The sequence below is a fragment of the Oncorhynchus mykiss genome, chromosome 17 (assembly GCF_013265735.2).
Source record: "Oncorhynchus mykiss isolate Arlee chromosome 17, USDA_OmykA_1.1, whole genome shotgun sequence".
Lineage (NCBI taxonomy): Eukaryota > Metazoa > Chordata > Actinopteri > Salmoniformes > Salmonidae > Oncorhynchus > Oncorhynchus mykiss.
Window position 1 is genome coordinate 3,058,284 of NC_048581.1, and position 14,296 is coordinate 3,072,579.

A 14,296-nucleotide genomic window follows, 5' to 3' on the forward strand; every position below is an offset into this window, starting at 1 on the left:
CAAACTTTTGAACGGTAGCATACCTCTCTACATGATGTTAAACCATGTAGGAGCAGTATAGACCTAGTCTGTTCATTATATACATCTACATGATGTTAAACCATGTAGGAGCAGTATAGACCTAGTCTGTTCATTATATACATCTACATGATGTATTGTTACACCATGTAGGAGCAGTATAGACCTAGTCTGTTCATTATATACATCTACATGATGTATTGTTACACCATGTAGGAGCAGTATAGACCTAGTCTGTTCATTATATACATCTACATGATGTATTGTTACACCATGTAGGAGCAGTATAGACCTAGTCTTTTCATTATATACATCTACATGATGTTAAACCATGTAGGAGCAGTATAGACCTAGTCTGTTCATTATATACATCTACATGATGTATTGTTATACCATGTAGGAGCAGAATAGACCTAGTCTGTTCATTATATACATCTACATGATGTATTGTTACACCAACAATAAAAGGGAAATTATATTATTTTATACTGATACAATTGAAAAAGATAATGACATTAAAATGTTTTATGAGATTAGAGAACACATTGGGTGGGATCTTAGACCATTCCTCCATACAGAATCTCTCCAGGTCTTTGATTTATTTAGTCTGCGCTTATGGACTGCCCTGTTCAATTCAAACCACAGATGTTCAAGGGAGTTCAAGTCCGAAGACTGAGATGGCCATGGAAAATGTTGATTTTGTGCCCAAGTAACCATCTCTTTGTGGATGATGATGTGTCTTGCTGGAAGATCCACTTATGGCCAAGTTTCAGCCTCCTAGCAGAGAGGTATCCAGGTTTTGGGCTAAAATATCCTGGTAGTGGGTAAAGTTTATTTATTTATTTCATACAGTAATTTTTGCTCATCTTTATCAAGGGTATCAATAACTAGGTGCTTTTTTTGAAATCTAGTTATTTGACTGAATCAGAAATATAGATGTGGAGTTGATGTAGAGTTTGTTTTAGAATCTCATAAAAAACCTGAACTAATCAAACAACACTTGTTGCTCTTTGTACGTGTTGATATAATATTCTTATTAAATGGAGAGGAAAAAAATGTTTATCTAAACTGCTTTATAATATAATTCAATGAAGAAGAAAAAAAGTTTTCCCTCCTCAACTGCGTTTCCTCCCTCCAGACAGCAGATGGCGATATGTGACTTTCAGGCGATGTTTCTACTGTGACGTATAATCTAGTGGACGGAACGCTTCTTCAACAACTGCAGCCACCTCGGTAGCTCGCTGGACAACAAAGTCGGAACATTCAAGCTCTTTAGACAATTTACTGGTTTATTTAACACTATGATTTAAACATACTTATGTGTAAACAACTAGTTACCTCATTTAATGTAATATTTACGTTGTAAGTCAATTAGCTGTCAAGTTAGCACTAGTCTAATCGCTAATGCTAACTAGCTGTTACCCCCGACCATGAGTTCACTAAGCTACTCTCCTCCTGATAAAGAAGAGAAGATCTGCTGGACGGAGAAAGAAGCTCTCGTCAAAGAGGAGGCTGTTACAATACAAGAACAAGTAGAGGGTGAGGCTGTTACTGTGAAAGAGGTGGAGGAAGACGTTTCAGTGAAAGACGAGGAAGACGCGTTCAGAGTGAAAGAGGAGGAGGAGGATGTTACAGTAAAAGAAGAGGAGGATGCAGGTTTTGGAGAGAAGGAGGTTACTGTGACAGTGAAAGAAGATGAAGACGTTTTTTTAAGGAAGGACGAAGAGGGGGAGATTACTGTCACATTAGAGGAGGACGAAGAAGAGAAGACTGGAGAACTGATTAACACCAGTAAATACAGTGAGTACTATCTTATAAAACAGGGACATTGATCTGATTAACACCAGTAAATACAGTGAGTACTATCTTATAAAACAGGGACACAAACTCTGCAGTTGTTGAACTAATGTGTACATTTTAAAAGGGCGTTCTACTCTTGAATATGTTTTTGTATTGTATGAATTGTTCATGACGTCCTCCAGTGATTTTTAACTTTTCCTATTGAAAAGTGATATACAAATACACTAAAGTATAAACACACTAAAGGGAAACAAAATATATGTTTTGAGCAAAATAGTGTTTTTTTAGACAACTGGAAACTAGAAGGAGTGAGTGATGTCATAGTAAGGTATTTAAGGAGTTGGCTTGATGGGAAGTCGTGATGTCATCCAATAGGCGACTGATCTTCATGTGAAATTCATTATTCTTTTTAAAATCCTTCCTGTTCTGTCAAGTCGGTTTTTGATCTAGAAAGCCATTTTCAAGTCTTACCAGAGACTTTCAATACGATTTAAGTCCAAACTGTAACTAGGCCACCCAGGAACATTCAATGTCATCTTGGTAAGCTCCTCCAGTGTAGATTTGGCCTTGTGGTTTAGGTTATTGTCCTGTTAGTACATATTTTGGGAGTCAGATCTCTGAAATGCACTCTACCTACGTAACATTTAGTATCTCTATGAACTATGTATAATTTAGTGGCTCCTTATGTTACGCTGGGAAAACAGTTTATGGGCACAGAAATTATAAATCATTTGAGTTGGCAAAATCCAGTGGTTCTAACCAAGAGTCACCTTAACTTTATTGACCCAAATAACTTTATTAACACCCAAATCAATACTGTCACTTACGCGGTTCTTCAATAATTACACATCATTCTTAATACTGTAGCTGTTTAGTTACAGTCACATGTTCAACTATCATCAGCTGATCCAGGAAATAATTTTCTGAATTCCAGTCAAATGACAAACATCACGACATGCAACAACAACCAAAGTGCTTCTTCATTCATTACTCTGGTAAAGACAGTTATGCCGTGCTCCATGTTGGATCTAACATCCCTAACAAATTGGTGTTTATAATGTGTTATTGTCTGCTTGATTTACAGTAGGGTCTCGTTAGTCTGTTTGGACACAGAGATACTTAGCTCATAATGTGTAGAGAACTGTTCCTTGATGGATAGGCTATTGAACAACACACAGAGCTATTTTCTTTTATTCAGGACATTTAGAATGACAACACATTACAGAGTAGCTTAGTGGGATTATTGACAAAATTATCTGGTGATCAGGTTATGAAATGTCATGACAAAGACATTTTAGTTTCCATGTTTCACCTGAAATATTAAATGATTTATAGTCCTAGTTCTATGTTGTTGTTATGTGAAGTTATGGGGCCTACAGTAGGTCTATGTTATTGTTAGTGAAGTTATGGGTCCTACAGTAGGTCTCAGAGTGTTTTTGTGCGTAAAAGACAAATGCGGCCATTGTTTCTCTCTTTCCTACTAAGAAGCCACCAGTCCCGGTTGATATATTATCGAATAGATATTTGAAAAACAACTTGAGGATTGATTATAAACAACGTTTGCCATGTTCCTGTTGCTATTATGGAGCTAATTTGGAATATTTTTCGGTGAAGTCATCACCGCAATTTCTGGTCGAATTCTCAGCCAAACGTGAAGAACTAACAGAGTTATTTCGGCTACAAAAATAATATTTTTGGAAAAAAATAACATTTGCTATCTAACTGGGAGTTTCGTGAGTGAAAACATCCAAAGCTCATCAAAGGTAAACGATTTAATTTGATTGCTTTTCTGATTTTCGTGACCAGGTTGCCTGCTGCTAACTAGGCATAATGCTATGCTAGGCTATCGATAAACTTACACAAATGCTTGTCTTGCTGGCTGTAAAGCATATTTTCAAAATCTGAGATGACAGGGTGATTAACAAAAGGCTAAGCTGTGTTTGAATATATTTCACTTGTGATTTCATGAATATGAATATTTTCTAGTAAGATTTTTTGTCCGTTGCGTTATGCTACTTAGTGTCAGTTGATGACAATTCTCCCGGATCCGGGATGGGTAGATCCAAGAGTTAACAAACCTCCAAACAAGCTTCAATGCCATACAACACTCCTTCTGTGGCCTCCAACTGCTCTTAAACACAAGTAAAACTAAATGCATGCTCTTTAACCGATCGCTGCCCGCACCCGCCCGCCTGACTAGCATCACTACTCTGGACGGTTCTGACTTATAATGGCTGGCCCTCGCTACATATTCGTCACCAAACCCACTGGCTCCAGGTCATCTATAAGTCTTTGCTAGGGAAAGCTCCCCCTTAACTCTGCTCACTGGTCACCATAGCAACACCCACCCATAGTACGTGCTCCAGGAGGTATATCTCACTGGTCATCCCCAAAGCCAACACCTCTTTGGCCGCCTTTCCTTCCAGTTCTCTGCTGCCAAAGACTGGAACGAATTGCAAAAATCGCTGAAGTTGGAGACTTACATCTCCCTCACTAACTTTAAGCATCAGCTATCTGAGCAGCTTACCAATCGCTGCAGCTGTACATAGCCCATCTGTAAATAGCCCATCCAACTGCCTACCACGTCCCCATGTTTTTATTTACTTTTTTGCACACCAGTATTTCTACTTGCACATCATCATCTGCACATGTATCACTCCAGTGATAATTTGCTAAATTGTAATTACTTCTCTACTGTGGCCTATTTATTGCCTTACCTCCTTACTCCATTTGCACACACTGTATATAGATTTTTCTATTGTGTTATTGACTGCATGTTTGTTTATTCCACGTGTAACTCTGTTGTTTTTTTGTCACACTGCTATGCTTTATCTTGGCCAGGTCGCAGTTGTAAATGAGAACTTGTTCTCAACTAGCCTACCTGTTTAAATAAAGGTGAAATAAAAAATAGAATCTTTACTTTCTTGACACCCAAATGGATACTGTCATTAACGCGGTTCTTCAATAATTACACATAGTTCATAATACTGTAGCAAACATTATATTAAACAGGACATTCAATCGAGCCTTACAATTAACATCCAAAGCAGTGTGAAAATGACTCATTAGCAACCTGGAAATGGAGGTTACTCCCCTGAGTTTTCCCCCATTCATATTCAGAATACATTGTGAAAAACTAAAATCTTTGCTCACCATTTTTGCTCCAGGCAGATATAATACATCCATAACTATCGGTTTCCTCATTAGCAGGGAGGAGTTTCTGCAGTCACATTGCCCTCGTGCTGCAATTTTAGCCTACAATCATGGATGTTACTTCTAATATGAAAACAAGACAAAATATGACTATTCTTGCTCGTTTTAAGACAATTGTCAAATAATTTTAACATTCATTACAGATGTCAATTGTTGTACAACATCATGGCTATGCTGTTGGCATCACCTTTTATACTGGATTACCGCTGTTGTGGGCCTTTAATCATCTGTCTGACTTTGTTGTTCACACAGGAGAGAGACGTGACTATCGTGGATCCTCTGGGGAGCCTCAACAACCTCATGATGCTGAAGAGGCAGAGAATAGTCTCTCCAGATCAGAACACCTCAATAAACACCCACAGAGACCCACAGGGAAGAGAACTCACTGCTGCTCTGACTGTGGGAAGAGATTCACTTCATCAGGCATTAAAATTCATCAGAGAACACACACAGGAGAGAAACCTTATAGCTGTGGTCAATGTGGGAAGAGTTTTTCTGCCTCTAGCACTCTGACTGTACACCAGAGAACACACACAGGAGAGAAACCTTTTAGCTGTGGTCAATGTAGGAAGAGTTTTACTACATCCAGCACTCTGACTGAACACCAGAGAATACACACAGGAGAGAAACCTTATAGTTGTGGTCAATGTGGGAAGTGTTTTACTTCATCTGGCTCTCTGACTCAACACCAGAGAACACACACAGGAAATAAACCTTATAGCTGTGATCAATGTGGGAAGAGTTTTGGTGGATCTGGAGAGCTGACAGTGCACCAGAGAACACACACAGGAGAGAAACCTTATAGCTGTGGTCAATGTGGGAAGAGTTTTACTACATCTGGCCATCTGACTCGACACCAGAGAATTCACACAGGAGAGAAACCTTATATCTGTGGTGAGTGTGGGAAGAGTTTCAGTACATCTAGCACTCTGACTGTACACCATAGAACACACACAGGAGAGAAACCTTTTAGCTGTGGTCAATGTAGGAAGAGTTTTTCTTCATCTAGCTCTCTGACTGAACACCAGAGAATACACACAGGAGAGAAACCTTATAGCTGTGGTCAATGTGGGACGTGTTTTACTACATCTGGCTCTCTGACTCAACACCAGAGAATACACACAGGAGAGAAACCTTATAGCTGTAATCAATGTGGGAAGGGTTTTATTCGATCTGTCCACCTGACTCAACACCAGAGAACACACACAGGAGAGAAACCTTATAGCTGTAATCAATGTGGGAAGGGTTTTGGTCAATCTGGAGAGCTGACAGTGCACCAGAGAAAACACACAGGAGAGAAACCTTATAGCTGTGGTCAATGTGGGAAGAGATTTGCTTCATCTGGCTCTCTGACTCTTCACCAGAGAACACACACAGGATTGAAATCTCATAGCTGTGACCAGAGATAATCTGATAAATGATCTCTGATCAAATATTAGAAAATACATACATGAAGTAGTTGTTTCATGATTTCAACGAATTAATGTCACAATGTAGAATATTTTAACATTGTTTTAGGGTTATTTTAATAGTCTCAATGTAGAAGCCTAAACGTTTGCCCCCTTATCAATTGATTTCAACATAATTTGGATATTAGCCTCAGGGGAAAAATCCAGGCTCTGAAATGGAAGAGATTGATTGGTGTCACCTCGTTAGTCAGTATGTGTTACACCTGTGCTGGCTTGTCCATCTCATTAGTAGGAAGGTGTTTCACCTGAGCTGGTCCAGGTTCTATTTAAGTGTGTCTGGCCCAGTGCTCCAGTTGTCTTGATAGATGTGGAGAGTCAACACCTTTTTGGTTTGCGTCCTGTCTTTAAGTTTGTTGTGGGTTTTTCTTTTGTTTGCCTCTTCTTGGGCAGATTTAGTGGGTCTCATGGTGGGTGTCTTTTAGGTCCCAGTTGTTGTTACTAGTCAACTTTCAGTGGACACAGAGCAAAACTGCAAGATTATGTTATTGTACTTTTATTGTATCAAATGGTTGTGTTATGCAACAGAATAGAGGGTTCTTAGAACTATTGTGTCTGTGTGTTCTACTGAGGATGGGCCTCTGGGAGATAACACTGACAGGAGATTTACAATGTCTTTTGTGTGATAAAACCTAAAGAGGCCGCATTCCAGAGCATGAGTTAATGTTTCTGTTCTCTATGGTACCAGGGAGAGATTACCCCAGGGCCAGACCCTGGTCTCCACACAGAGTACTGTTTTTACAGCAGATATTGTCTGCTGTGAATTATAAGTATCTTTCATACGAATCTTAACCTTGTGACCCATCTATACATCTGCTGTTCGTCATGTAGATTGAAAGGGGTGTATCTTGGCTATAAAAGACCTTTGTACTTTTGTCTCGGGGCTCTCAATGAGTAGTCTGGGGGTGATTCATCGACCAGCAATCATTATCGTAGAGCATTCAATTGATTCACTTTATGTATGCGTTGTATTGACTTGCTCCCTTAAGTGAATAAAGATTTAGCTTAAGAAAAACTCTGACTTGCGTGATAAGTTTGTTTCCTCATTTGATATTAAAGAAATTAACCACATTTGGGGATGTTAATCTTCATTTGGTGACCGCTCCTGACGACCTGGGTAAATGGTACACCAGGGATCCCTCTAACTTGGGATCTCAGGGAGACCACACTTTGGGAATGGAGCAGATGGAGCACCTGGAGCACCTTTGATCTGAGAGGCAGCGAGGCTGTGGATACCACATCTCAAACCTAGTTTAAATAAAAAGAGGTGATCTAAACACGCTAAGTGTAGTTTTTATAAAAGCCTCGTAAACAGGGCCGAGGCAGTAGGCTCTGAGTGTGTTTTCCTGTGTGAGGGGGAACCTTGGAGGTGTAAACAGGGCCCAGTCAGTAGGCTCTGAGTGTGTTTTCCTGTGTGAGGGGGGCACCTTGTAGGTGTAAACAGGGCCGAGGCAGTGGAAGATTATCTGAGAGTCAGTCGACTCAGACACCTATCATTAGTCGGTTGCAGGCGACCTAGAGCCGTCTTGACACTGAATTGATCACAGTGGGGATTGGTGCGGTCTGTAGGGGGGAGGGGCCAGGGTGACTGGGTTCTGTCACAGACCAGCTAGATCTACTGCCTCTACTATATTTTGACAGACGAGCTAGTTATACTGTCTTTATTATATTATGCGAGACCAGCTAGATCTACTTTCTCTACTATATTATGAAAGACCACCTAGATCTACTATCTCTTCTATATTATGACAGACCAGCTAGATCTACTGTCTCTATTATATTATGACAGACCAGCTAGATCAAGTGTCTCTACTATATTATGACAGACCAGCTAGATCTACTGTCTCCTCTATATTATGACAGACCAGCTAGATCTACTGTATCTATTAAATTATGACAGACCAGCTAGATCTACTGTCTCTATTATATTATGACAGACCAGATAGATCTACTGTCTCTACTATATTATGACAGACCAGCTAGATCTACTGTATCTATTATATTATGACAGACCTGCTAGATCTACTGACTCTACTATAGTATGGCAGACCAGCTAGATCTACTGTCTCTATTGTATTAGAACAGACCAGCTAGATCTACATTCTCTACTATAATGTGAAAAACCAGCTAGAACTACTGTCTCTATTATATTATGACAGACCAGCTAGATATACTGTCTCTACTAATTTATGACAGACCAGCTAGATCTACTGTGCGTTCTATAGTATCAAAGACCAGCTAGATCTAATGTCTCTATTACATTATGACAGACCTGCTAGATCTACTGTCTGCACTATATTTTGACAGACGAGCTAGATTGACTGTCTTTATAATTTTATGCGAGACCAGCTAGATCTACCTTCTCTACTATGTTATGATAGACCAGATAGATCTACCTTCTCTGCTATATTACGATAGAGCAGCTAGATCTGCTGTCTCTTCTATTTTATGACAGACCAGCTAGATCTATTGTCTCTATTATATTACGCAAGACCAGCTAGATCTACTGTATCTATTATATTATGACAGACCAGCAAGATCTACTGTCTCTATTACATTATGACAGACCTGCTAGATCTACTGTCTCTATTATATTATGACAGACCAGATAGATCTACTGTCCCTATTATATTATGACAGATCAGCTAGATCTACTGTCTCTACTATATTATGACAGAGCAACTAGATCTACTGTCTCTACTATATTTTAACAGACCAGCTAGATCTACTCTCTCTAATATATTATGACAGACCAGCTAGATCTACTGTGTCTATTACATTATGACAGACCAGCTAGATCTACTGTATCTTTTATATTATGACAGACCAGCTAGATCTACTGTCTCTATTATATTATGACAGACCAGATATATCTACTGTCTCTACTATATTTTAACAGACCAGCTACATCTACTCTCTCTAATATATTATGAAAGACCAGCCAGATCTACGGTCTCTACTATATGATGACAGACCAGCTAGATCTACTGTCTCTACTATATTATGACAGACCAGCTAGATCTACTGTCTCTATAATATTATGACAGACCAGATATATCTACTCTCTCTAATATATTATGACAGACCAGCTAGATCTGCTGTCTCTATTATATGATGACAGACCAGCTACATCTACTCTCTCTAATATATTATGACAGACCAGCTAGATCTGCTGTCTCTATTATATGATGGCAGACCAGCTACATCTACTCTCTCTAATATATTATGACAGACCAGCTAGATCTACGGTCTCTACTATATGATGACAGACCAGCTAGATCTACTGTCTCTACTATATGATGACAGACCAGCTAGATCTACTGTATAGATTATATTATGACAGACCAGATATATCTACTGTCCCTATTATATTATGACAGACAAGATAGATCTACTGTCTCTACTATATTATGACAGACCAGCTAGATCTACTGTCTGTACTATATTATGACAGAGCAGCAAGATCTACTGTGTGTTCTATAGTATCACAGACCAGCTAGATCTAATGTCTCTATTACATTATGACAGACCTGCTAGATCTACTGTCTGTACTATATTATGACAGAGCAGCAAGATCTACTGTGTGTTCTATAGTATCACAGACCAGCTAGATCTAATGTCTCTATTACATTATGACAGACCAGCTAGATCTACTGTATCTATTATATTATGAAAGACCAGCTAAATCTACTGTCTGTACTATATTATGACAAACCAGCTAGATCTACTATCTCTATTACATAATGACAGACCAGCTAGATCTACTGTCTCTAATATATTATGGCAGACCAGCTAGATCTACAGTCCCTGCTATATTATGGCAGACCAGCTAGATCTACGCTCTCTACTATATTTTGACAGACCAGCTAGATCTACTGTATCTATTATATTATGACAGACCAGCTAGATCTACTGTCTCAACTATATTATGACAGACCAGCCAAATCTACAGTCTCTACTCTACTATGACAGACCAGCAAGATCTACTGTCTGTACTATATTACGACAGACCAGACAGATCTACTGTCTATATTATATTTCGACAGACCAGCCAAATCTACTGCCTATACTATATTTTGACAGACGAGCTAGATATACTGTCTTTATTATATTATGCGAGACCAGTTAGATCTACTGTCTCTATTATATTATGACAAACCAGCTAGATCTACAGTCCCTACTATATTATGGCAGACCAGCTAGATCTACTGTCTCTACTATATTATGACAGACCAGCTAGATCTACATTCTCTACTATATTATGACAGACCAGCTAGAACTACTGTCTCTATTATATTATTACAGACCAGTTAGATCTACTGTCTGTACTATATTACGACAGACCAGACAGATCTACTGTCTATATTATATTTCGACAGACCAGCCAAATCTACTGCCTATACTATATTATGACAGACAAGCTAGATCTACAGTCCCTACTATATTATGGCAGACCAGCTAGATCTACTGTCTTTATTACATTATGACAGACCAGCTAGATCTACCGTCTCTACTATATTATGACAGACCAGCTAGATCTAATGTCTCTAATATATTATGACAGACCAGCCAGATCTACAGTCTCTACTATATTATGACAGACCAGCTAGATCTACTGTCTCTACGATATATATTGACAGACCAGCTAGATCTACTGTCTCTATTGTATTAGAACAGACCAGCTAGATCTACCTTCTCTACTATATTATGACAGAGCAGATAGATCTACTGTCTCTACTAATTTATGACAGACCAGCTAGATCTACTGGGCGTTCTATAGTATCAAAGACCAGCTAGATCTAATGTCTCTATTACATTATGACAGACCTGCTAGAACTACTGTCTGTACTATATTTTGACAGACGAGCTAGATTTACTGTCTTTATTATATTATGCGAGACCAGCTAGATCTACCTTCTTCACTATATTATGATAGAGCAGCTAGATCTGCTGTCTCTTCTATTTTATGACAGACCAGCTAGATCTACAGTCTCTAATATATTATGACAGACCAGCCAGATCTACGGTCTCTACTATATGATGACAGACCAGCTAGATCTACTGTCTCTACTATATGATGACAGACCAGCTAGATCTAATGTATAGATTATATTATGACAGACCAGATATATCTACTGTCCCTATTATATTATGACAGACAAGATAGATCTACTGTCTCTACTATATTATGACAGACCAGCTAGATCTACTGTCTGTACTATATTATGACAGAGCAGCAAGATCTACTGTGCGTTCTATAGTATCACAGACCAGCTAGATCTAATGTCTCTATTACAACCAGCTAGATCTACTGTCTGTACTATATTTTGACAGACGAGCTAGATTTACTGTCGTTATTATATTTTGACAGACCAGCTAGATCTACTGTCTCTATTATATTATGACAGACCAGCTAGATCAAGTGTCTCTACTATATTATGACAGACCAGCTAGATCTACTGTCTCCTCTATATTATGACAGACCAGCTAGATCTACTGTATCTATTATATTATGACAGACCAGCTAAATCTAGTGTCTCTACTATATTATGACAGACCAGCAAGATCTACTGTCTCTATTACATTATGACAGACCAGCTAGATCTACTGTCTCTATTATATTATGACAGACCAGATAGATCTACTGTCCCTATTATATTATGACAGACCAGCTAGATCTACAGTCTCTACTATATTATGACAGACCAGCTAGAGCTACTGTCTCTACTATATTATGACAGACCAGCTAGATCTACTGTATCTATTATATTATGACAGACCTGCTAGATCTACTGTCTCTACTATAGTATGGCAGACCATCTAGATCTACTGTCTCTATTGTATTAGAACAGACCAGCTAGATCTACATTCTCTACTATAATGTGAAAAACCAGCTCGAACTACTGTCTCTATTATATTATGACAGACCAGCTAGATATACTGTCTCTACTAATTTATGACAGACCAGCTAGATCTACTGTGCGTTCTATAGTATCACAGACCAGCTAGATCTAATGTCTCTATTACATTATGACAGACCTGCTAGATCTACTGTCTGCACTATATTTTGACAGACGAGCTAGATTTACTGTCTTTATCATTTTATGCGAGACCAGCTAGATCTACCTTCTCTACTATGTTATGATAGACCAGATAGATCTACCTTCTCTACTATATTACGATAGAGCAGCTAGATCTGCTGTCTCTTCTATTTTATGACAGACCAGCTAGATCTACTGTCTCTATTATATTATGCAAGACCAGCTAGATGTACTGTATGTACTATATTATGACAGACCAGCAAGATCTACTGTCTCTATTACATTATGACAGACCAGCTAGATCTACTGTCTCTATTATATTATGACAGAGCAGATAGATCTACTGTCCCTATTATATTATGACAGATCAGCTCGATCTACTGTCTCTACTATATTATGACAGAGCAACTAGATCTACTGTCTCTACTATATTTTAACAGACCAGCTAGATCTACTCTCTCTAATATATTATGACAGACCAGCTAGATCTACTGTGTCTATTACATTATGACAGACCAGCTAGATCTACTGTATCTTTTATATTATGACAGACATGCTAGATCTACTGTCTCTACTATATTTTAACAGACCAGCTACATCTACTCTCTCTAATATATTATGAAAGACCAGCCAGATCTACGGTCTCTACTATATGATGACAGATCAGCTAGATCTACTGTCTCTACTATATTATGACAGACCAGCTAGATCTACTGTCTCTATAATATTATGACAGACCAGATATATCTACTCTCTCTAATATATTATGACAGACCAGCTAGATCTGCTGTCTCTACTATATGATGACAGACCAGCTAGATCTACTGTCTCTACTATATGATGACAGACCAGCTAGATCTACTGTATATATTATATTATGACAGACCAGATATATCTACTGTCCCTATTATATTATGACAGACAAGATAGATCTACTGTCTCTACTATATTATGACAGAGCAGCAAGATCTACTGTGCGTTCTATAGTATCACAGACCAGCTAGATCTAATGTCTCTATTACATTATGACAGACCAGCTAGATCTACTGTCTGTACTATATTTTGACAGACAAGCTAGATTTACTGTCGTTATTATATTATGACAGACCAGCTAGATCTACTATCTCTATTACATAATGACAGACCAGCTAGATCTACTGTCTCTATTATATTATGACAGACCAGCAATATCTACTGTCTCTATTATAGTATGACAGACCAGCAATATCTACTCTATCTATTATATTATGACACACCAGCTAGATCTAATGTCTCTAATATATTATGGCAGACCAGCTAGATCTACAGTCCCTACTATATTATGGCAGACCAGCTAGATCTACTCTCTCTACTATATTTTGACAGACCAGCTAGATCTACTGTATCTATTATGTTATGACAGACCAGCTAGATCTACTGTCTCAACTATATTATGACAGACCAGCCAAATCTACAGTCTCTACTCTACTATGACAGACCAGCAAGATCTAATCTATCTATTATACTATGAAAGACCAGCTATATCTACTGTATCTATTATATTATGACAGACCAGCTATATCTACTGTCTGTACTATATTATGACAAACCAGCTAGATCTACATTCTCTACTATATTATGACAGACCAGCTAGAACTACTGTCTCTATTATATTATTACAGACCAGTTAGATCTACTGTCTGTACTATATTACGACAGACCAGACAGATCTACTGTCTATATTATATTTCGACAGACCAGCCAAATCTACTGCCTATA

The 14,296-nt window shown here is 38.4% G+C and overlaps 1 protein-coding gene across 1 annotated transcript; it reads left to right on the forward strand.

Annotated features, from left to right (window-relative positions):
* Positions 1-2,773: 2,773 nt before the first annotated feature.
* LOC118940056 (gastrula zinc finger protein XlCGF17.1-like) lies at positions 2,774-6,735 on the forward strand. The gene is made up of 2 exons (XM_036948278.1): positions 2,774-2,839; positions 5,394-6,735. Exons 1-2 carry the CDS (start codon positions 2,774-2,776, stop codon positions 6,438-6,440), a joined length of 1,113 nt encoding a protein of 370 aa, XP_036804173.1. The 3' UTR covers positions 6,441-6,735.
* Positions 6,736-14,296: the final 7,561 nt, after the last annotated feature.

Coding starts and splice junctions, on each gene's coding strand:
- LOC118940056 (XM_036948278.1), top strand. CDS start 2,774: ATGCAACAACAACCAAAGTGCTTCTTCATTCATTACTCTGGTAAAGAC. Junction 2,840..5,393: donor ACAGTTATGCCGTGCTCCAT/GTTGGATCTAAC, acceptor AAACACCCACAG/AGACCCACAGGGAAGAGAAC.